Raw genomic sequence first — 26,129 nt, 5'->3', positions numbered from 1 at the left:
CACTTTTGTCACCATGGTGGGTCTGCGTACTTTAAATGCCAGGGCCTGTTTTTAATCCCATTCCCACCCTCTCTCTGCCGCTCTCTTAGCATGTACACTGGCACCACTAACACCGCCCCTCCCACACCTAAACCCTCTTTTATCATGGTCTTCATCACTAAACTTTTGGGATCTATCCTGCCAAATACATACCCACCAAGATCTGGAGGGCAGAAATCGGTGCACATTCAGAAAGGGGGAATGGGCCAAATGGGCGTGGTAGGGTGAAAAGGGGGGGTGGCCAAGTCCCCTTTCCGAATGTATATTGACATCACTTCAAATCATATATCGGGGCCTCAGGATGAACGGGTATCATTTTAGCAGCACGCACCTGCTTCCTGTGCCCCCCGAGGCCTCCTCAGCCGCCCATCAGCTCAAACAGGGGCGAATTGGCCCTGCCGGGAACCCGGGTTACTTCCCGGTGGGCCGGCCTATAAAACATTACAATCGGGACGGCCAATCCCCACCCTGGCTGGACCGCGGACCACGATCTCAGTGTTTTGCACATATCCAAAATCGCGGTGGGAGGGCTGCTGCGTGTGTGCTGCCACTCCCATGGTCCTTTTGCGGAGCTCATGAGTGATGACTCATGGCTCTGCCCTCTGATCCCCGTGCAGCATGTACAGATCCTGTCCCAGCTCCGAGCGCTGCTGCGTGACCAGCCGGCGCCGATCAGCAGTGTATGCAAAACAGGGAGGCGTTGCATACACTGGTATGCAGACTACAAGTGTCTACAGTGTTGCTGCCAGCAGCCACTGCCTGCGCCTGTCACACTGTGTGACAGACAGCGGCGCTGGCAGCATGGCATATGTTATGGCACTTCTTTCTGTCAGGCAGCAGCCAGCAGCATCGCACCCACCTCTTCCATCTCCTGTGAGTACATAGAGCAGCCCAGCAGCCACTCCTCCCGATGCTCTGCTGCTGAGCAGGGTCCACACATGTGCACTCACTGGAGGAGCCAGAAGGCATGGACAGAGGAGGCAGCCCTACAGCCAGCCACATCAGCATAGTCAGGTATATGATGCATGCTGGGATGGGGGTTATATTAGAAACAGTGTTTATATTAGGCTGTTTTAACCTGATTTTCAAGGGAAAAAATGCGTCCTGCCCCCTGCTAGAATAGCCTGCCCGTCCATCCCTGCTCCTTTGTGAATAGATGCCGTGCCCACGGGTATGGTATCTATTCCCATTAATCAGTGCGTTGGGTGAAGCATCACCATAGGCCCCCCACGCAGTAACTTTGTTGGTAACGTCTATGGGCCTAGCCTGCCACTGTCATGGATCACTAAGAAATGTGTGCACACTGGGCTTGTGCAGCTATAGTTCAGTGTATGGGAATGGGGTGCAGTGTAGCGGTGGTAGAATATTGTGTGTAAGGTAGCAGCTGTAGTGTAGTGTGTGCTGGGAATGGGGTGCAGTGTAGTGGTGGTAGCATATTGTGTGTAAGGTAAGGTAGCGGCTGTAGTGCAGTGTGTGCTGGGAATGGGGTGCAGTGAAGCAGTGGTAGCATATTGTGTGTAAGGTAAGGTAGCAGCTGTAGTGCAGTGTGTGTGGGGAGTGGGGTGCAGTGTGCTGGACGCGGTCCCGACAGTCGGGATCCCGATAGTCATTTACCCGACGTCGTGATCCCGACTGTCAAAACACGGAGTGTGGGGTGCAGGGTAGCAATCATGTAGTTTGTGGTGCAGAGTAGCGGCGGTAGTGTAGTGTGTGAGGGGAGGAGGTGCAGGGTTGAACCAATGTAGTGTGCTGTGTTTGTAGGAGGGCGCAAAATGTATAGTTTGCAGGAGGGCACATAGCACCGGCCCTGTGTGTGACAGCACCTCCCCTGAGTGGGTGTTGCTGCTGCACATCACTTGTTGAGCACAGCCTCCACCCAATGGGCGAGATGTACTAAAGGGAAAATGCGGTAAAACCCCCGTTTTACCGCATTTTCCTATGTACTAAAACCCGTTCGCAGCCGTTTCGCAGGGCAGGGTATCGCCACCTTTGGGTGGCGATACCCTATAGAAGCCTATGGGCTTCTTTTCGCCGCCCGCCGCGTCGCCGCAACCCGCCGCCTCGCCGACCCCCCCTTTCCCCCCTCCCTTGGGCTTACCTTCTTGCAGGTCCTCCTGGACCCCGGAAGGTAAGCCCTTCCTCCCCCTAGCAACGCAGCCGGACGTCCTTCCGGCTGCAGGGGGAGGAGGAAGCGCCGGGGACAGCTTGCTTAGCTGTCCCCGGCGTGGATGCTGCAGAAGCCGGCTGGGAGGTGACGGAGCCCCCCCGCAGACCACAGTACAGGTATCGCGGGGGGGCTCCGTCACCGCATCGCGATGCCAGCCGCATATGTTAGTACATATGCGGCGGCATCGCGGCGGGGGGGGCGCGAAGGGCGGTGATGTATTTTAATACATCCCGCCCTCTGAGTGCAGGATATCCCCATGACAGCTGCTGCCCCTCACTGGATGGCACAGAGCAGGGTGCCCAGTGAGTACTAGGAGATGCAGGGGAGCTCTGCACTGTGAGAATGCGCCGTATGCTGGACAATGTGCTCTGCAACTTCTACTCACTGCTGCTCTGCACTCACTCGTGCACAGGGATTGCCACCTGTATGGAGCTGGTAGGTTCTGCTGCTTGGGGAGTACAGAAAAGTACACTGACAGTAATAGCAACATACCCCCCTCCCCTCCCCTTCTCCTCCTCTCCACCCCAATAAGTCAGTCACACAGCATATGAGAGGCCTGGCAAGTGGCACAGGCAGCAGGTGCAGTGGGCACAGAGCTCACTGCCCAGCAGATGGGCAGGGAGATAGTAAGTAACCAAATGCTCCTCTTACTGCTCTGCACTGTGCAGCACTCACCAGGGGCTCTGTGCCCACTGCACCTGCTGCCTGTGCCACTTGCCTGGCCTCTCATATCCAGTGTGACTGACTTATGGGGGGAAGGAGGAAGGTTAGGGGGGTATGATGCTACTACTGTCAGTGTACTTTCCTGTACTTCCCAAGCAGCAGAACCTACCAGCCCAGCTCCATACAGGTGGCAATTACTGTGCAAGAGGTAATGACATCTTATTTGCCATACAGTATCAGAGTGTGTACCTCTGAAGCTGGATTTGGGTGACATAAGGTAAATCTGGATCGGTGCATCTCCCCAATAAGCAGACTCTTTCAAACACAGGAAGGCCAGGTTAGTAGTAACTACACACCCCCATGAAGCCTAACCATATAAACACACCTGTAGCCTAACCCTGTCCATACATACACACACACACACTTGTAGCCTAACCCTATACACACACACACACATAGCCTAACACTATCCATACACACACACACCTGTAGCCTAACCCTGCCTGTACATACACCCCTGTAGCCTAACCCAGTCCTAACCCACAAACGCACAAACCCATAGCCTAACCCTGTCCATACACACACACACACACACACACACCCTATAGATTAACTCTCTCCATACACACACACACCCCCATAGCCTAACCCTGTCCATATACACTAACGCCCATAGCCTAACCCTATTCATCCATACACACACACCTGCAGCCTAACCCTGCCCTTATACACATCCGTAGTCTAACCCGATCCATTCACACACACACACACACACACACACACACACAGGGGCCGATTGGGGACTAAAATTGGCCCTGGAAAATATCTGGAAGTGGCCTCACATGGGCAGCACAATAGGTGGATACTAAGTGTAAGGGGTGTGCCCTAGCAATGAAAAAGGCATGCCCATTACACATTATGCCCAGGTACTGTCCATTACATATTATACCGCACACCGTAATTCCCCTTACACATGATACCACACATCAAGATGCCCATTACACATTATACCACACACCGTGATGCCCAGTACACAGTATACCAAACACCTTAATGCGCATTACACATTATACCACAAACCGTAATGCTTGCTAGAGGTTATACAGTGTAATGGCAAATACATTTAATACCACACACCGCAATGCCCAATACATATTATGCCATGAGTTTCATGGCAAAAAGATACATCTTCTCCTGGTGGAACCAGTAGCTTAATTATACATTTTGCACCCCGTGGCATTTTAGTACCCCCTGCAGTGCCGCTTACACATATAATGACCCCTGTAGTGCAATTTACACACAATGCATCTTGTAGTGCTGCTTACATGCATAATGCCCTTTACATGCATAATACCAAGTGAAGTGTGGCCAAGACCCGTGCGCATGTTATTGAGAGAGACAGCATAGGAGAGGGTGAGAGAGAGAGAAAGCACGGGACAGACTAAGAGAGGCCACATAGGAGTTAATGATTGAGACAGCAGGGGAGATTGTGACTGAGACAGAAGGAAAGAGGGGGAGAGTGAGAGAGACTGCAGGGGAGTTAGTGAGAGAGACAGTAGAGGAGATAGTGAGAGACAGCAGGGGAGATATTGAAAGAGACAGCAACAGGGGAGAGATAGACTGCAGGGGTCATGGAGTACCTTTGTGTTATGCTCTGCTGTGGATGTCAGGTGCAGCCTTGCCTTCTCCCTTCTGTGTGGTGCCGACCCGGGGAAGCAGGGACCAGGAAGATCAGAAGAATAGAGGTACTGTTGGGGGCGGGGCTCCTGGTGAGTTCGGCAGGAAGCTGATCTGTAGGTTGGGGGCGTGCTGAGTCACTCTTAAGGTGGCCATACATCAGAAAGATATTGTACCCAATCATACAATCTCAATTGATTGTAAGATGGATTGTATGCAGATTGTGTGCACATCTTATGTACACAATCATACAATCAATCAGCAGATGGATTGTATGACTGATTGTATGATGGATTGTATGCAAATTGTGTGCACATCTTGTATACACAATCATGCTGCAGATGGATTGTATGACTGATTGTATGATGGATTGTATGCAGATTGTGTGTCCAAAAACCACCAAGGACTGCCGGGATTTCAAGGGAAATTGTACACAATCATGAGCGCAATCGATCTTAAGATCGATCTTTCTGATGTATGGCCAGCTTTAGCTGTCACTGTGCTGCTGGCCCCCCTGCAGACTGTCAGCGCTGTCAGAGCTTAAGGAGCCCATACACGCTCCGTTCTGCCGCATCCCTTTTGTACTCTGAGATGCGCACTCCTGCGCATCTCATCGTATGGTACAAAAAGTATGTGCTGCACATACTTTTTGTACTAGCTTTACATCGCATCGCATTGCATGCACAATGCATGCACAAGGCATGCGATGCGATGTGTACTAATTAAGTGCCGAACGGATCAGACGAACGGACCATGTATGGGCACCTTTAGAACAGCCGCAAACAAGCTGTCTCCATTCACAGTGTGATAAGGCTGCCTATGCACAGCAGCGTGGCCTTATCACAGACTGGTAATAACTGTGGGCCTACAGGGCTTCTGTAGCCCTGAAGGTCCACAGTTTTCAGCAGTCTGTGATATAGCCATGCTGCCGCGCATAGGCAGCCGGCAACAGTGGTCCTCATTGTAAATCAGTGCAGAAAATAAATGTCAATTTAATTTAATATTTGAAATTAGATAAAGTGTAGAGAATTTATGTGACTTATCTAACTGTGTAGCATTTCCATCCCATAAAGTAATCAAAAAGAAAGCATTGCCACACACACAGTGGCTGAGAGTGTGACTGCACCATTGTCGGTGTCTACGGCAGTCTCAGAAGAGCTTAGTCACCTGGCTGCACTGCAGACACATCAGAGGAGGAGGTGCACATGGAGGAGATACTGGGAGACTACAATGCTGCTGCGCTGCTGCCCGCACAGCCAGTACTCTGCGGCATCGAGCTGCAGGCTGTCAGATGCTGATAGGTTAGTGTGACCCAAAATGCTTCAACTTCGTATACTGGCCCAGCCTGCCACTGACCGCAGGAGACAGGGCTGAATTATGAAGTATTCAGCCCTGCAGTGGGATGGGGAAAGTTGGCCAATTGGCATGGGAAGGGGGGCTAGGTAGCAGGGTGAGATACACTGGGATGGAGGGGGTGACTAGGCTGAAAAATGGGGAGAGATAGTTAGATGAGAGGCACTGGGCTGGGTACAGGGGATGGTGACACTGACCTGTGGTTAGCCTCTCAGCGCTGGATAAAGCAGCTCTGCAGTCGCTGCTTCACCCTGTTGTCTCTCCATAGTAGTGTGTTGCTATGTGAGCCCTGCTTGTGCTAGCCCCGGCATAGGCTCATGCAGCCAGTATTTAGAGGTTGTGATCTCCTGCAGGCGGGCGGGAGTTGGGACTTCCTTCCTGCACTCACATGTGCAGACTCATAGGGCGGTATTCATGTGAATACCGGCGACGTGCAGAGAATCCTGTTTAGGATTCGCTCCACATTCGCCACTGGTCGCCGCATTCCGGAGCCTCGCCGGCTCCGGTATTCAACGAGTCAGGGGCTCGCTGCCCCTGACCGGCGAATATGAGCTCCTGCGGCGAATGCCGCAGGGAGCCTGAGGACGGTGGCAGGCAGGGAGATGGAAGTCTCCCTGCCTGTCCCAGAACGTTTGTGGGTGGGAGGTGGGCTCCCCGGGTGCCAGGCAGCACAGGCTGCCCCCCGGGGGTGCCAGCAGGGGACCGGGTATATTCACTACACCCGATCATGCATATGTAATGATCGGGTGAAGTGAATATATGAATATGTAATGAGCGGCTCGGCTCCGGCCCCCTGCTGGCTGGTCTGTGTAAAAAAAAAATATATATATATATTATTTTAAATTAAATATATATTCATGTGCTTACAGCACATGAATAAAATTAGCATGCCCCTCCTCAGAATAAAATTCCAGATTTTTTTACACCAATTGTAAAAAACAAAACACTTTATTTTAAAAGTTCACCTTCCACTTCACCATAAAAAGATAGCGATAGCTACTCGGTGAATCATGGCAAAAAAAACTTTGAAATGTATTCGCCATCTGGTCAATGAATAGGGTGATTCACCGTTTTAGTCAGAAATTCGCCTTACAGCACAAAATCGCCATAAAAACCTGGCGAATCAGCCTCATTGAATACCGCCCATAGTTGATGTTGATCAGCGCTGTTAGGAGGTGGAGCTCCTATCAGCACTGCACAGACGGAGGCTTATGGAGCCGATTAATGCTGGGAGAGGGGAAAAAAAGGGGGAGGGGGTGCCTTTGCTGTGCGCTGAAGTACATCCTTAGTAGTTACGCTGCTGGCTTTATAATACTAGAATATACTGCGACTGTCTACACTGAAGTGTCTCTGGATGTACACTCTCCCTGTCCTGTCACACTGCAGCAGAAAGCATACCGCCGCTCTCCGCTGCAGGGTGACAGGACAGGGAGAGTGTACATCCAGAGACACTTCAGTGTAGACAGACGCAGTGTATTCTAGTATTAATAAGCCAGTCCAGCAGCCGCTGCTGCCTCCAGCCCCGAGTGTATGTAGTTTATGCACACATTGCACAGTCCTCTCATGGCCATACCCCCCCATGGAGAGACTGTGTGTGTGCCTGCAATAGATGTAGTGGGCAGGCGGAGGCGGGGCAGCCGGGGAGCGCTAAGATCTGCAGTCGGGCTTAGAGGTGTATATTGTGCAGTAGTAGCCGGCAGAGAGCGTCCCCGGGGACCCGGCCATTCTAATAAACTGAGTCTCCACTCCTCATTTTCGGGTAAAATATGCGCTATAGCACACATTTGCGAACCCTGCCCCTGTCTCTGACCTGCAGTGTCCCCGGCCGAATTGTGTGGGTGATGCCACACCCGCGAGTGGGTGGAGCCATGTCTAATTTTCGGCCTCATCATCGTCCGGCCTCCCGGGAAACTTCCCGGTGACTTAAATGGCCAATCCGCCCCTGCACACACACACCCAGCCCAACCCTAATCTTTTATACACCCTAGCCTGCAGTATAACTGTGGTGGGGAAATCTGGTGGCCAATCAGGAAGGGGGGAGGTGATATATGAGGCTGACCACACCCCCTCACGAGATCCCACCTCCATTAGGGCTGCTTTAAGAAATTTCCCGGGCTGGTTTAAAATCCTAATCCGCCCCTGAGCGCAAATACTTTATCGGCGGCGCCCATGTGCTCTGTGGTGTGCACTGGCTTTGCACTCCCCTGGGAATGGAGACGAGATGCATGGGTTCTGGGGAGAAATCCCTAAGCAAGGGGAGGACTGCTGTCGCGGTCCTCCCCTTGAGTCCCCCTGCAGTGCATCCCGGGAAATGTAGTCTTGGCAGGCCACACACTCCCCAAAGAGCAGCCGCCAGTGTAACAGATGAAAACTACAATTATCAGAGTCGGAGGAGCCGCCTGTCAAAAATTGGTACAATCGGTACAGTTAGATTTAGTCGGTACAGACCATTAAAAAACGGTACTGTACCGGCTAAATCGGTACAGTTGGAGGGTATGCAAATAGAGGTATCTCCTACTACCTTTGCTACGGTTTCAGTTCCTGATATTGAGGGCTCTCTGAAGTTTCATTCTACAGCTCTGGCAGCAGTATTGGAGCTACAAAAATCCTTATTTACCTACTGCTTATATCTATTTACATATCTCTGGATGGATGGGATATTCGTGGAACTCTTATCCCAGGACTCCCAGCTCCTCTATGCATGTTTTTGGGTGTACGATGGAGGGACTGTTATCGTTATGGCTCTGCAGTGGAAGAGGGCCTGGCAGGACTAATATTTTTCATGCTCCTCTGTTCATATTCTATTTGGACAATCGATAAATAAAGATATTATTATTATTATTATTATTATTGTTTATTCTATGCTCATACATGCTGGACTGTTTGACATTGCCTGAATATTTTTATTTTTATTTTCTATGCTAAAGCGCTAGTGTTAAATTCTCCGTTTGTATTGTGAGAATGCTATAGTATATCCCAATGTCGGTGGGAGAGCCTGCCTTGATCTTGCTAAAGCAATTGGTGTGTTTCTCCAGTCTGTTCATGCAGCTATTGTTATTCATTCTTTGGGAAGCTGGGTGCAGATGAAAATGGCCTGACTGCATAGGTGCCGATTTATGTTTTTGCTGGTGGGTGCTCAAGTCAAAAATATAGGGGAGTGGCTTCATGGGGAAGGGACAGCACAGTTGTATGTCTCCAATATTCAAATTGCGGCAGCAGAGTTCCCTTTTTTACACATTAAATTGCGGCAGCAGAGTTCCCTTTTTTACACATTACAGCAGCAGAGTCCCCATTTTTACACATTATGGCCAAATACAATAAATGCCCCCACAGTGCCAAGTACATAAATGCCCCCACAATGCCAAATACATAAATGCTCCCACAGTGCCAAATACATAAATGCTCCCACAGTGCCAAATACATAAATGCTCCCCACCCAGTGCAGGTACATAAATGCTACTCAGTCGGACAGCACGCACAGCATGCCAAGAGCACGCACATGCTGGCCAGCCCATGTCCGCATATTACTCCGCGGAAAGAATACACTCTTCCCGCCATCCTGGCATACTATTGCCAGGTGGCAGGTCAGGTGATGCGGGTACTGCAGCCGCAAATTAGCAAGTTAATATGGCGGCCCAGCAGCAGGACTGGGACCCGTGGGTGCTCATCATTTTCCGTGGGTGCTCGGGCCCCTATACCTGACCAAATTACTTGTCTACTACTGCTGAAACTCACTGGATCACTGAATCCTGATACTTGCTGTATAAATCTATTGGTTGTTTTCCTGTGTATCCTCAAAGGATATTACGGATATTCCTCTTACACCTTTGTCATATCTTGGGTCTGATAAATCGCCGGACTGAATGTCACCACATTACAGTTCACATTGTCCCTTCCACCGTTATTTTCCTGTTTAATACTTTTCTACTAATGCACATTTTTTGGGGTAAGGTAAGTCAGAATAGAGATGATCATATCCTGTGAGTTGGGGCGATTTTGGATTTGTTCTGGCTAAAACCACTAATGTACTGCCTCCTAAAGTTCAATGGGCAGGTGAGGGTAATTAGTATCTTAGTGTAGTTAGTGGGGTAGGGGTAGTTGTTTTAGGTGCAACAGGTATGCCTAAGTTATACAGGGTTGGGGGTTTTGAGGTAGGTTTGTTTTGGGTTTATTTTTATTTTTGACTTGTCATTGCTAAAATTGTATCTAGATACTATATTTTACATGGTATATGAATCCTTTGATATTTATTCATGATGAGTGACTTTGTGCAGTACACAATATATATGATGAGTACCATATGCACTACTTCTCTTTGTACTTACCATTTACCCAAATGGCGCCTCTGGGTAGTCTCATTTTTATAACTCTATCAGCGGATGTGCTCAATCCTCAATTGCTATGTCCTTGACATTGTTAATTACTCATACTCTACCATGTCACAAATTTGATGTATACCAACTATTACTTGACGTGTCTGCCTATTTATTCACTTTGTTACTTTTGGAACAATCAATAAAACATTACTCACTTTAAAAAATAAAAATAAAATCACACATACTTATCCTTTTTGCACCACACTCTGTTAATAAGCATCAAGACGAACACAATGAAGAGGAACACAGTCACGGCAGTGAGACCCAGTAACCAAGGCTGTAGTACACGAGGAGAGTCTGTAGCTGAGTCTTGTCTCACATCTACAGAAGAGGAAGAATAGAAATCTTGTTTTTCAGTAAATGCGTTTTATGTCTATTTTTATATTGTACCACACAGAAATAATTCACAGCAATGTAAGCAAACAATACAGTCAGTCGCAATATTCCCGCCACATTCCCGTGAACATTGCTGAGGCTCCAACTGTACTTTACAATACAAGCATATGGGCCATGTAATGTCCCGGTCCCCTAGGCAAATAATAACTGTAGACTGCAGTTCACGTAGCCAATGCTCAATATTGTGAACACAAAACTGATTCTCTGCGAAAGGCATTAAGGCTCTGTCTTCACATAGACTCATGAGCAGCGGCTGCTATCTCCAGGTGGCGTAGGCTAGTGGATAACTCCATGGCTCTACATCCTGGAAACCCACTTGGATTACAGTATCAATTTTTTTTTATATTGAAACATTTCTGAAAGTTATATTTAATAAAACTAGGCACGCACACACCAAAATAAACTGTATTTTTGTGCACTTCATGCGCAAGAACCATAGATTGTCCGCCTAGCTTGCAGGGGTTTTATGGCTTCCTCTGCAGCCAGGGAGCCATCGCTGGAATGCGGGGAGGTGACAGTAATGAATCCTGCTTTAGTATGTCAGATCCTGCTAAGTTCTCCATTCCCTGTTTCACAGCAGGAGCTGCAGGTTGATCATTGGACTTGGAGGGAATTTAAAGTATTCACACTGGCTTTGTTTACTATGAATAGAGCAGTCTCCCAGAGGAGTGGGAAGGTGGATGGGGGAGGTGGGAGTGACCAGCCAGTATTAACCAGTGTCTCATTAGGCTAAAAGACGGCAATGGGAAAGTTGTGTGAGCATCTACTGTAAGTCCAAAAGCCAATACGGCCAATGAGCTGCTGAAATTATATAGTGCAGCATGTGTTACAGTGTCAGCAGCACTGCTGTCAAGGCAAGCTGCTATAGAATTGCTATAGCTTACTCCTATGGATCAAATACTTCTGAGTACCGCAAATAGAAAATACTGTATAGAGTGGCTAAACACAGTATTTTTGCATCCAGAAACTTAGGGCCTTATTCTGGTTCACTTTTTTTGTCAGAAAGAGTGAACTAGAAGAAGGCCCTGTGTGAGGAGATTATGGGTGAGATTTAATAGGATGAGATTTTCAGAGAGTGAGAAGTGAGAGATTTGGGAAGAAATCTCCAGTTTTTTTAAAGCAGTAACCATTTACACTTCAAAATCAAACTGGTTTTGCAATGTAAATGGTTGCCGCTTTAAAAAAAACTGGAGATTTCTTACCAAATCTCTCACTTTTTGAATCTCTGATCCTATTAAATCTCACCCACTATCTCTCCACATTATACATATAAAGATATCACTTCTAGCAGTAACTGTTACACCACAGTACAATAAAAGCTGTTCATGCTACTTAGTACTCAAATAGGAAAAACTCTATGGAGGTGTAATGCACAGTGTTTTGGCATCCAGGAACTTAGGGAGGAGCTTTTATATCTCTCCATTATACTTATAGAGATGTCACTTATAGCTGTAGCCATTACAGTACGGTACAATAAAAGCTGTTTGTGCTACTTAGTACGCAAGTGCTACGTAGTACTCAAATAAGAAGAACTGATAACCACAGCTCCATCTGTATAGTGCACCATTTGTTACAGAGTCAGTAATGTTGGTGTAAAAGAATGCTAATATAGAATTGCTACAGCTTAACCCTATGGATAAATTAAAATGAGCTTAAAGCTTAATGTCTCCGGTTTGGGATATTGTGTGTAGAATTTTGAGGGAAAAAATAAATTTATTCGATTTTGAAATAAGGCTGTAACATAACAAAAAGAGGAAAAAATTGAGACACTGTGAATACTTTCCAGATCCAATGTATATTTATACAGTTTTGGTACCTGGGTCAGCGACATGGCCAGGAGACCCCCATTGCGCGCTGACAGCATATGCACTCAAATTGGGGTATGTGGCTTCAGGTAAAGAGGTGTGGCCTTGCAGAGCCACCAAATACATCACACAAATGGGCATGGCTTAGTGTGGAAGTACATAATAATCTCACTCTAGGGGCATGTGGTCTGCACCCAAAGAATCTTACAGTACTGCTGTCATTTTTTGGCACCCCCACCAGCCCTTTGTTATACTACTATATATACAGTATAATACATACATACATATATACAGAGGGAGAGAGAAAGAGCAAAAGATATATAACCCCAAAATAATTTGGATGCCATCCATAAAAATGGCCTGCAGAAAAGGGAAAAGGTAGTTCTATCCAACATTAAGTATGTCATATATTGTGGACTTTATTGGTTTATATAATATAACCTTTAATGGTTTGCCCACGTAAAAATTTAATTGTCCATTTTTACTTTGCTCCCAATTTCACAAAATCAAGTCCTTTCTGTGCTATTCTAAAGTTAAGACTGTTGTCATTGAGAGTCTGTATAAAAAAAAATTAGTAGCTATTTACTCCCATTCCTTATGATAAATATGTAATCTACTGTTTAAACCTCAGACATGAGATGATGTTTGGTCATATACTACTCTTGTCATTAAACACATCACACTATCCATTTAAGAAAAAGATTTGTAAATGTGTGGGCACATAGCTACCCCATTATGCTGCCCTTCACCAGAAGCTATAACTTGTGGTCAAAACTAAAATAGTTCTTATGTAAAACAAAATGTAAAAATACATTCACTTAAATCACTAAGGGCGGGATGTACTAAAAGGAAAATGCGGTAAAACGGGGGTTTTACTGCATTTTCCTATTTACCATCACCCGTCCGCCCCGTCTTCGCCTGGCAGGGTATCACCCCCCAGAGGGTGGTGATACCCTATAGAAGCCTATGGGCTTCTATCGCCTCCCGCGTGCCCCCCCTCCCGTCCTCCTTTGATCTCCTCCTCCCCCCACAGGTGTCACAGCCTGGAGGACATCCGGCTTCAGGGGGGAGGAGGAGACGCAGGGGGACACTGACAGCCGCCGGGATGTGACGGAGACCCCCGCAGACCACATCACAGGTATCGCGGGGGTCTCCGCCACCGCAAATGAGACCCCCGCGGCTGTCAGTCGAAGGGCGGCGATGTATATTAATACATCCCACCCTGAGACCTTTTATGTTTAAGGAAATATTTGAAAGTTTTATTACATTAGATGTGTTCATAATACACAGTATGATGGTAAATTCAGAAAATTATTTTTAAATTAAAATGTAAATTAATGAATTTATTGTTTACACTATTTGTCTGCCCGGATGTACAGTGCACAGGCTTTATGAACTTTGGAGAGTAAAAACAAAAAGTTAATGTTTTTAGTTTACCAATCTCCAAGTATATTCTTGTTTTGTGATGACCCCATTCTTTATTCTTCTAGTAAATTACAGTTAGAGTTTAAAGGTGTAGCACTTTTGGGTATAATAATTAGGGATAAATTTATTATAGGTTTTGAAATAGACAAGTGCAGTTCTGCAGATATAAACCATAGATTTTTTCTATCATTCTCTATATGGCAGGGACGTGGAGTCAGGGCAGGCAGTGCCTTATGTGTCATAAGTGTATGCTTTTTATTATTATTAACATTTTTACCTCCCCCTTTTCTTTTTACTGGCTTAGGAGGCCTCGCAATGTTCCCTCTAATTTTACGAAAGCTTGGTGCGGCAAAAGATATTGGCTGTGCAACTTTGGAAGGAAATTTAAATTTTTGTGCGTCACTTATATATCACTGAAAAATGACGTCCAGCATTTGTGTTAACTTTACTTCAAAATGATATTAAACATTTAAACATTCAAAACACAGCACACAATGTAGTTAATGGGTGAAACACACATTAATTGAGTCCACAACTGCAAAAAGGGACCACTGCTACTTTGTGTGCTCTGTTGTAATGTCTGTGCGCACGCTCGCCGAGTTGTGTGCGCGCGCACGTGCGCACAGCTTAGAGGAAACACTGACCATGAGTAGTGCCTCCTGCTGACAATGTTAAGGATCCAAAACAGGGTGCGGCAGCGGGCAGGACCGAGCGCCGTACTGTAAAAACCCATTAAAAAAAGCTGTAGAAACGGCACCTGTAGAGGTGCCTCAGTGACAGGGATGTGCTTTCTGCCTATATGAAAGTACGCCCCTGTCACTGAGGCAGATGTGATTGGACAATCACATCTGCCTCAGTGACAGGGGCGTGCTTTCATATAGGCAGAAAGCACGTCCATGGCTGTCACTGAGGCACCTCTACAGGTCTGCTAATTGCTCATGTTGCCGGGCACCAGTTAAACTGCCGCCCGCTGACTCCTCTCTGCCTGCTTTCTCCTCACCGCAATTGCCTGCTGGAGCCATTGGTCATGTCGCTGCCTGCGGCCTCCTCCCCGCTCAGCTCCAGAGGAGGGGACAGAGCCGGAGACAAGGGCTGGCTGGCTGCTGTGTAAAAAAAAAATATATATATATATATATTTTTTTTAAATTAAATATATATTCATGTGAATAAAATTCCTGATTTTTTTACACCAAATGTAAAAAACAAAACACTTTATTTTAAAAGTTCACATTCCACTTCTCCATAAAAAGATAGCGATTGCTACTCGGTGAATCATGGCGAAAAAAACCTTCAAATGTATTCGCCATGTGGTCATTGAATAGGTTGATTCACCGTTTTAGTCAAAAATTCGCCAAACAGCACAAATTCGCCATAAAAACATGGCGAATCAGGCTCATTGAATACCGCCCATTGTAGATCTAAAATACATTAACAGCAGTGGTGCCCTGGATTGTTGAACAATTCTTATTATAATAGGAAAATTGTGGACAAACCGAATTGAATCATGTCCATTACCACATAAATGACCAACAGGATTACATATAAATACACAATACACACACAATTTACTTAATTTAATATGCTTAATGAGAAATATTTTGCCTAGGGGTGCCGTGAAAAAAAAATCTGATACTCTGAGGGGTACTGCTTTCCTAGCACGGCACCCACGATTAGCATCGCATTAATCGCAAGCATCGCATGCATCTTATGTGTTTCTGCACCATAAGATGCATGCGATGCTTGCGATTAATGCGACTGCAGTGATTTTTTCATCTTACCCATTTTTATCACATGCATCGCATCGGTCGTACTGTTTTAATGTCATAAGATGCATGCGATGATTGCGATTGATGCGATGAAAGTATTTTTTTATCTTGGGCATTGTAAATCGCATGCATTGTATACTCTTAAACATACATACAATGTATGTGATGGACGCGATTTACGCGATTTCATAATGGGTGCTTACGATGTTAAATGCAGCCCCACGCCAACCCCCCACTATAAATGTGAACCCGAAGCGTGGCGAGAGCAGCGAGCCCGCGAGGGGCGGCGGTACGCATCCTACGACCTTTTCATACCCCCACTATCCACGTCGGCGTGGAGTTGAGAATAGAAAGTGTGGCGAGTGCAGCGAGCCACGGAGCCCGAAGCGTGGCGAGCGGACGCGGATACCTGTGAATCCCGCGAGGGGAAGCAGATACCTGTGAAGGTATCCACGTGCGCTCGCCACGCTTCGGGCTCGGTGGCTCGCTGCGCTCGCCACACTTTCTATTCTCAACTCCACGCCAACGTGGATAGTGGGGGTATGAAAAGGTCGTAGGACGCGTACCGCCGCCCCTCGCGGGCTCTCTGCGCTCGCCACACTTCGGGTTCACGTTTATAGTGGGGGGGTTGGCGTGGGGCTGCATTTAACATCGTAAGCACCCATTTGGGTGCTTAAAAGCACCCGGGGGATTGGCGTGAACCCGAAGCGTGCTGAGGGCCGGCGGTACGTGTCCTACAACCTTTTCATACCCCCACTATCCACGTCGGCGTGGAGTTGAGAATAGAAAGTGTGGCGAGCGCAGTGAGCCACCGAGCCCGAAGCATGGCGAGGGGACGCGGATACCTGTGAAGCCCGCGAGGGGATGCGGATACCTATGAAGGTGGCTCGCTGCGCTCTTTCTATTCTCAACTCCACGCCGACGTGGATAGTGGGGGTATGAAAAGGTCGTAGGACACGTACCGCCGCCCCTTGGGGGCTCACTGCGCTCGCCACGCTTCGGGTTCACGTTTATAGTGGGGGGTTGGTGTGGGGCTGCATTTAACATCGTAAGCACCCATTTGGGTGCTTAAAAGCACCCTTTAGGGTGATTATACAATTTTTAATCGTATAGGGGGCATACATACACCATAGTATATGCACTTTAGTATTTTGCATCGCACCCATCGCATTCATTGTACATATAAAACTACATACAATCCATACAATTGACTCAACATACAATCATCGCACGCATCGCGTACATCGTACATCGCACATGAATAAAGTAAACCATGAGTGCGATCAATGCGATTTAAATGCATACATCGCAGTCATCGCATCGCACGCATCGTAGCTTACTATACTACTGTTTTTCATACGATACATGCGATTTAAAAACCGAAATCACACGCATCGCACAGATTGTATGCCATATAAAAATGTACACGATTAATGCGATGGGCGCCGTGCTAGGAAAGCAGTACCCTCTGAGGTACTGTAATTCAAAAAAGTTTGTTAAAATTTAGCAAAATTAATTTTCAGGATAATATAGTTTTAGAAACCCATTTAAGAACCATTTAGGTTCACTTTCTTTCTCAGTTGCAGTTCCTCAAGACATATATATGGGGAAATTTACTAAGGCTGATCAAGGCTGATTTACACCCTTGTATGAACAGGATGGGCCGCAATCGGATGTTTATTGGGGACCTGAGACCTGTACGTTTACAAAGGTGCCGAGTTCTTAGGATTCTCATTTCCAGATGGTGAAATCAAATGTATTTTGCCTCTGCAGCCAAATACGGATAAATCTGAAGCATTGCACGGATCAGTGAGATCCGTGTGATGTTCTTCTGTGTCAAAAATAAGGAAAAATAATAATAAAAAAATGGTGTGGGGTTGGGGTCCCCCCCTCCCGTGGGCTCTTTGAGCTGGTCCTGGTTCCAGCAAATGAGCCTGACCGCAAAGTCATTTGGGGTCAACCACAAAGGTGACTCCAATTGACTTTGCGGTCAGGCTCATTTGTCAGTTCCCACCAATGGATCCATGTAAAGCTCATATCATAGAGAACCGCCCATAGGCTTCCATGTTAATTTCATAACATGAAAGTCTATGGATGAGCGCATCAGCCTATCAGGTGCGGAGCTCTCCTGGAGTTCTGCCCTGATAGGCTGAGGAGAATCCTCAGTTTTGGGGAGGATCTGCATGTGTATACCCTGATGGCTGTTGGAGCCCACTGCTGGTTTTAAAAATACGGGGGGACCCCTAGTCTTTTTGTCCACTGTATTTTTATAACCAGAACCGTTTGACAGGGGAGGGAGTGTGATGTCAGCAGCAGGCCGGATGTGCCTGTATTCATTGCAGCCGCCACATAATTCCTGTGCTACATAGCAGCTGTGATGACTGGTGCTCAGTGTAAAAATCATTAGATGGTGTGCCTGTTACGAAGGATTTTGGACATATTGACTTGGCCCAAAGTACCATACATATTGAAGCAACTGTCCCAATTCAGAATCAGGCCCTAGTTGGTATGTCTGTACAGATACAAGGAAAAGAAAAGTATGTCTCTGTGTGGTGCACTGAGGACAAGATTTAGTAAAATGTAACTTTTATTAGGTTCATTTTAAAATAATAATTGACACAAAATTACGAACATATAAGACACAGACATGTGAGTTTTTAAAAAGGATAAAATATTCTCACACAGGCCCTTATTCAGATCTGATAGCAATACAAATTTGTTCTCAAAATGGGCAAAACCATGTGCACTGCAGGTGGGGCAGATGTAACATGTGCAGAGAGAGTAAAAATTTGGTTGGGGTGGGTTCAAACTGAAATCTAAATTGCAATGTAAAAATAATGCAGCCAGTATATACCCTGCACAGAAAGAAAATAACTCACACAAATCTACCTCTCTCTATACATGTTACATCTCCCCCACCCAGGGGCTGGCTGGCAACTTTAGGCCTGGGGGGCAAGTCCAGAGCACTGGCCCATGAGTAACAGCGTTTGGCTGAGAAAACCCCCTGCTCTCCCTGTACAACAACAACAACTCCCGACACTTTCTCCCTCCGTGGGTGTCCACGTCACCCACAGAGGAAGAATAAAATAGTGTGCCGAGCGTAGAAAGGCACCAGGCCCGCTGCTCCCCCTGCATAAAAAGAATAGGACACCACAGGCTGCTCCCCCTGTATAATAACCGGAGGACACCACAAGCTGCTCCCCCTGCATAATAACTGGACACCACAGGCTGCTCCCACTGCATAATAACTGGACACCACAGGCTGCTCCTCCTGCATAATAATGACACCACAGGCTGCTCCCCCTGCATAATAACGACACCACAGGCTGCTCCCCCTGCATAATAACTGGACACCACAGGCTGCTCCCACTGCATAATAACTGGACACCACAGGCTGCTCCCCCTGCATAATAACATGACACCACAGGCTGCCCCCCCTGCATAATAACACAACACCACAGGCTGCTCCCCCTGCATAATAACACAACACCACAGGCTGCTCACCCTGCATAATAATGCAACACCACAGGCTGCTCCCCCTGCATAACCTGACACCACAGGCTGCTCCCCCTGCATAATAATGACACCACAGACTGCTCCCCCTGCATAATAATGAACCACAAACTGCTCCCCCTGCATAATAATGACACCACAGGCTGCTCCCCCTGCATAATAACACAACACCACAGGCTGCTCCCACTGCATAATTACAGGACACCACAGGCTGCTGCTCCTGCATAATAACACAACACCACATGCTGCTCTCCCTGCATAATAACATGACACCACATGCTGCTCTCCCTGCATAATAACATGACACCACATGCTGCTCCCCCTGCATAATAATGACACCACAGGCTGCTCCCCCTGCAAAATAATGACACCACAGGCTGCTCCCCCTGCATAATAATGACACCACAGACTGCTCCCCTGCATAATAATGACACCACAGACTGCTCCCCCGGCATAATAATGACACCACAGACGGCTCCCCTGCAAAATAATGACGCCACAGACTGCTCCCCCTGCATAATAACACAACATCACAGGCTACTCCCCCTGTACAGATGATGTTTCCTGAGGCAGTGAGGCTGAGATCTTCACTGCCGCCGGCCGGACACCACAGGCTTCTCCTCAGTACCTGCTGCAGCACTAGCAGGGGAAGGTGGACGGCTGGATGCACAGGCCAGCCACCGGAAGAAGGGTGCCATGTGATGTTCGGCACAGGCAGGCTGCTTGTTGCTGGTGCTCTGGCCTCTCGTCCCGCTCACAGCTCTGCCCCCTAGCGGCCTCCTGCACTCTCTAAACATGTCCCCAGTGCAGGAGGTCGGCGGCCATTTTCTTAAAGCCCGGACAGTGCTAATCACCAGAGGACGTGGCCAATACACCAGGCGGCCCTCAGTACTGATTTATAAAGCGGCCCGGCGGGCACCTGGCACCCTGCCCCCCGGCCCAGCCCTCCCCTGCCCCCACCTGCAGTGCACATGGTTTTGCCCATTTTGAGAGCAAATTTGTACTGTGATCAGATCTGAATAAGGGCCACAGTGTGGCCCCGCTGTGTAAGTTTCCCCTATTGTGATAAATTATATTTCTTTATCAAGAGCATCACTTTTCAAAAAAGTGTATGTTATTGTTGTATCACTTTATTAATAGTATAAAACACTGATAACTCTTGTAGGAAGATCGCCTTTCAACGTATAAGTGATGTAGCAAAAAACTAGAGATTGTGAGTAGTCCCCCTAGTTTTGCTTTTCCCATTTGTGGATATATGCAGCAAATATATGTCCCGCATAAATAATATAACCAGCGGGTATAGGAATGCCATGACCTGTCACATCCCTTCCCACACGGTCAGCGTCTGGTGTGGACTGCCACTCCTACACCACCCGCTGTACCGTTGCAGGGAAAGAGAGCCGTTGGCCATGGCTGCAGTGTGGCGAGCGGGAAGGATCCATTTATCTGGCCAAAAAATCCCTGTATCTGGAAATCCATAAATTGTGATTGCTGATGTATGGGGCCCATAACACGTGGTTGCCTACCTAACCCTCTCCTTCAGGGAGAAAATGCTCCATTCCTGGACTTCCCTGGTAATGTACGATTGCCATCACCTGTGGTGAGACACCTTTCTTATCAGTTACCTAGCTCCCCACAGGTGATGGCAATCCTACATTACCAGGGAAGTCCAGGAACAGAGCATTTTCTCCCTGAAGGAGAGGGTCATGGGCCCCATACATCAGCAATCACAATTTATGGATTTCCAGATACAGGGATTTTTTGGCCAGATAAATGGATTTTACAATCTATCTGACTTTGCCCACACATTACAGATTTATTTCAGTGATCGGCAGATTTTTCCATCTAAAGATTGCATCTTCATATCTGGAAAATGCCCAATCGATTGTCATTTCAGCTGTTCATAATGTAAATAGATGAAGAAGACGAATTGGGAATGCCCATACATCTAAAAAAGATCCGCAGACAAAACAAGATTATTAAGCATGTTTAAAAATCTGATTAAGCAATCGATTGGCGATTTTGTTTGGGATTGCCAAAAGGGGGAGCCCACACATCTAAAATTAATTGTGGCAATCATCTCCATATCTGAAAATTGTCACACTTAATTTCTGATGTATGGGGCCCTTCAGGTAGGCAGCCATGATCTAATCAGCAATCACAATTTATGGATTTCCAGCTCCAGGGATTTTTTGGCCAGATAAATGGATTTTACAATCTATCTGACTTTGCCCACACATTACAGATTTATTTCAGTGATCGGCAGATTTTTCCATCTAAAGATTGCATCTTCATATCTGGAAACTGACAATTAATGTAGCTTTTTTGCACCTTCTCATTCCTTCTTCAGTTAACAGTTTTCAGTGTCCTCACAGTCTGGGGGCAGGGCCGGCGCCACCACTAGGCAAATTAGGCATTTGCCTAGGGCGAAAGCCACTGGAGGGCGGCACTTCGCCCCTCGCCTCTCGCATGGAGGCTGCAGGGGTGTCCATGCCGGGTACCTGTGGTACTGTGTGATCTGGCGGCGGGGTCCCTGCAGTGATGTGCGCTATCCGGCAGCCAGGCAGCGGCACGGGAAGCGCTGCTGGGTTTGAAAACATTCCGCATGCTGATTGGCTGAGATTCAGCCAATCAGCGTGCGGTGAGTTTTCAAACCCATCAGCGCTTCCCGAGCTGCCGCCTGGCTGCCGGATAGCGCGCATCACTGCAGGGACCCTGCCGCCAGATCACACAGCGCCGCAGGTACCCCCCCTCTTGCCTGGGGCGCTCCGGTGCCTTGCACCGGCCCTGTCTGGGGGATAGACCATGCACATTTTTGCATACTCCAGCTTGTATTCATCTACAGAGCCCTGCAATCACGTGTTAATCCACCAAGCCAGAGTGAAATCCTGCCCTGTGCAAGGCTGCGATAAGTCTGCAAATATTTTGCAGACCTGCGATTAGTTACATAGTTACATAGTAGGTAAGGCTGAAAAAAGACTTGCGTCCATCTAGTTCAACCTGGTATAGATATCCATTGCTGATTTGGTAGGTTCTGGTATTTTACAGACAAATTATATTTCTTATTTGTACCCATGAATGTTTTTCTCCAGTAAATGTTTGTCCAACTTCGCCTTGAACGCATTTAATGAGCCAGCCGTTACCACCTCTCTGGGAAGAGAGTTCCAGAGTTTGACTGTTCTGACCGTAAAGAAATTCTTTCTACTAGCTGAATTAAATATTTTTTCATCTAATCTATACTCATGCCCTCACGTCCTAGATTCCTTTCTAGTAGAAAATAGGGTGTGTGACAGTTCCTTATATTGGCCCTTGATATACTTGTACATGTTGAGCATGTCCCCCCTTAAACGTCTCTTTTCCAATGTAAATAGTCCCAAATTGCTTAATCTCTCCCCATAGCTTAAATTCTCCATTCCCCTAATAAGCTTTGTTGCTCGCCTTTGGACTTTTTCTAATTCTATGATGTCCTTTTTATAGTGTGGGGCCCAGAACTGCACTCGAGGTGAGGTCTCACCAATGCTTTATACATTGGCATAATTACCCTTGAGTCCCTAGTTTCCATTCCCCTCTTAATACATGCCAGAATTTTGTTGGCCTTTTTTGTAGCTACATTACAATGGGCACTACATCCCAGTTTGCTGTCTATTTGGACTCCTAGGTCCTTTTCAAGTATGGAATTACCAAGTTCCTCTCCGCTAAGGTTGTAACTTGCACACTGGTTGTGTCTCCCAAGGTGCATAACCTTACATTTATCTACATTGAACCTCATCTTCCATGTTTTTGCCCACTCATCTAGAATTGCAAGATCATTTTGAAGCATGGTGATGTCTTCTGATGATTTGATGACTTTGCTAAGTTTTGTATCGTCCGCAAAGATGGATACATTGCTGAGTAACCCTATCCCAATATCGTTAATAAAAATGTTAAACAAAATGGGCCCCAAAACCGAACCCTGGGGCACTCCACTTAGTACCGGTATCATATCTGATACGGCACCATTCACAACCACTCTTTGTTCTCTATTACATAGCCAATTCCCTACCCATCTGCAGATATTTTCACCCAATCCTAGGTTCTCCATTTTATTAATCAATCTCTTGTGTGGGACAGTATCAAATGCTTTAGCGAAATCTAGGAAAATCACATCTACAGCATTTCCATTATCAAGGTTTTTGCTAACCTCTTCATAGAACCCTAGTAGATTAGTTTGGCATAAACGATTTTTCACGAACCCATGTTGGTTAGTACTGAGTAGACGGTGATGGTCTAAATATTCCTGGATACATCTCTTAAAAATCCTTCAAATAGTTTACCCACAATTGATGTTAAACTAACGGGTCTGTAATTAGCGGGATCTTCCTTTTTTCCTTTTTTGAATATTGGCACTACCTCTGCTATTCTCCGATCTTTTGGTACTATACCTGACGATAGTGACTTGCTAAAGATATATTGTAGGGGGGTAGCTAGTTCATCCCTTAATTCCATTAATACCCTCGGATGAATCCCATCTGGCCCTGGTGATTTATTTGTTTTGAGTTTGCTTAGCCTCAGTGTTATTTCCTTCGGCGTGAAATCCACAATGAGATCTGGCTTATTTGTCCCGTTTGTGGTAAATGTTCGTTCCACAGTCTGCTCTCCCTTAGTAAATACTGATGAGAAGAACTCATTTAACAGTTTTGCTTTTCCCTTGTCCTCAGTAACACTTTTTCCACTAGTATCAGTTAGTGGGCCTATGTTTTCCTTAATTAAACGTTTACTATTTATGTATTTAAAAAACTTCTTTGGGTTGGTTTTGCTTTCAGTGGCTATGCACTCTTCATATAATATTTTAGCTGCTTTGATTACCCCTTTACAAGTTTTGTTTGATTCTTTGTATTTTGCGAACGCCTCCTCATTCAAGTTATTTTTAGTTGGTAATTCATTTGCAATCATTCACCATCAAATGATTTTTCCAATGTGGGCTGTGCAGTCTTTATGTAGCCCAGGACTTTCTTGATGCTGTGATAAAAACAGGCTAATGGGCAGTGTCCCCTCTAAGCTGTGCGTGCGTGCGCGCGCACACAACTCGACGAGTAAGCACACAGACATTACCACAGAGCGCACAAAGCAGCAGTGGTCCTTTTTTTGCAGTTGTGGACTCAATTAATGTGTGTTTCACCCATTAACTACATTGTGTGCTGTGTTTTGAATGTTTAAATGTTTAATATCATTTTGAAGTAAAGTTAACACAAATGCTGAACGTCATTTTCCAGTTTTATATAAGTGACGCACAAAAATTTAAATTTCGTTCCAAAGTTGCACATAAAACATCTTTTGCCGCACACAGCTGATATCACATGACTTTCCCTAAGACGCCTGGGCACACCTGCATTTTCCCTCAATGTCCAATAAAATGTCCGGTTACCACCCTAAAAATGCTGGCTTCCTGTCAATCAACTAGAACAGTGGTTCTCAAATTTTTTTGCATCATGGCACCCTAGATTATCAGAATATTTGTCATGGCACCCCTAGGTGCAAAGTTTGCTACTGAGAATTTCAGAAAACAATATTAAACTAAATATGTTGTGCTTATATGTCATCCTTAGGTCCAGTTATATGTAACTTCACTTCTGTTTATCCATATATTTTAAATCTGGAAGCCACTAGCATTGATTTTGACTACAAATATTTGAATCGGTTCTGGACCACCAAACCCCTGCAAGTTCTCCGAGGCACCCCAGGGAGCCTAGGCGCACAGCTTGGGAACCCCTGAACTAGCGTAAGGCCAGCAATTAAAAAAAGTAGTATGGGCTGTACACATGCACAGTTGTTTGATTTAAGCCCAGCCTGTGCGATCAGGTCTGAATAATACCCTTAGTCACACGATGGCTCATGAAACTAAGGTGTATGGATAGAGGTAGTGCAGTGGCATAAAGGCATAGAACTTGTTACATACTTGCCTACCTGATCCTCTCCATGAGGGAGAAAATGCTCTGTTCCTGGACTTCCCTTGTAATGTATGATTACCATCACCTGTGGGGAAACGCCTTTCTTATCAACTACCTAGCTCACCACAGGTGATGGCAATCATACATTACCAGGGAAGTCCAGGAACAGAGCTTTTTCTCCCTCATGGAGAGGGTCAAGTAGACAAGTAGGACTTGTTATTTGGGTGGCAATCCACATTTATTTCTTTGCATGTAATACAAGTGCAGTTGTATATAACTTGCCTTCAACACTGCGTCTGCCCCATAGTAGACAACACCCATATGGGTAAGTAAAGTAAGTTAAGGTAACATTACACATAGCACTCACCTGTCTTACCTTGCTGTGCATTTGTAGAAATAACAAGCAGCAGTCCTAGGATGGTATGGACAGTCATCATGATGGACAACAATGTGATCCTTTAATGGTGAAAGCAAGTCCCAAAGAGTGTGTGTGTGTGCTGTGATGCTGAATCTTACACAGAATATACTCCCAGTGTTGTCTCCACTTTTGTGCTTCATTAATCACTCGGTTATCTGCATTTTTATGGTGGCACAGGGGGTAAAATCCATTCCATCCTGGTGTTTCAGTAACAAGGTAACCCATTCCCTCCCAGACTTAAACAGTATAACATAGCTATTACAGCAGCATAAGAAAGACAGTGACTGATATAGTCAGGGGGGGGGGGGGGGGTATTAGTTTTATTTATTTTTAGCTTTTATAGATAATAACAATGATTTTTGTGTACACAATTATCACTATATAACTTCCAACTTCCCCTACAACAAATAGTTTCACATTGTTGTGTATTACACAGACTTAAGTGCATCCTTAAGCAAACATACAATTTATAAGATGGTGCAAATGTCCATTCAGAAGCTATCATGATTTTTACTAAAATGAATTCAGGTACAAATCTGCAACGTTAGCTTCAGGATAGATTTGCCCTTGACACAGAGGCATGTTCATCTGTAGTGTGTAAATA

The 26,129-nt window shown here is 46.2% G+C and overlaps 1 protein-coding gene across 2 annotated transcripts in view; it reads right to left on the bottom strand.

Moving 5' to 3' along the window:
- SMIM24 (small integral membrane protein 24) overlaps window positions 1-25,704 on the bottom strand; it is an 80,452-nt gene extending 54,748 nt beyond the window's left edge. Inside the window, exons 1-2 of one of the 2 annotated variants that reach the window (XM_083179253.1) lie at window positions 25,475-25,704; window positions 10,461-10,596 (exon numbers count right to left, since the gene is read on the bottom strand). In XM_083179253.1, the coding sequence (XP_083035379.1) occupies window positions 10,461-10,596; window positions 25,475-25,544 (206 nt within the window). In that variant the 5' untranslated portion in view covers window positions 25,545-25,704. The remainder of the gene's footprint in view (window positions 1-10,460; window positions 10,597-25,474) is intronic. The other variant, XM_083179254.1, reaches the window with a different exon arrangement.
- Between the last annotated feature and the right edge of the window lie 425 nt (window positions 25,705-26,129).

The sequence above is a fragment of the Crinia signifera genome, chromosome 1 (genome assembly GCF_055691185.1).
Source record: "Crinia signifera chromosome 1, ASM5569118v1, whole genome shotgun sequence".
Taxonomy (NCBI): Eukaryota; Metazoa; Chordata; class Amphibia; order Anura; family Myobatrachidae; genus Crinia; species Crinia signifera.
This window is presented reverse-complemented; position numbering and strand designations above follow the sequence as displayed.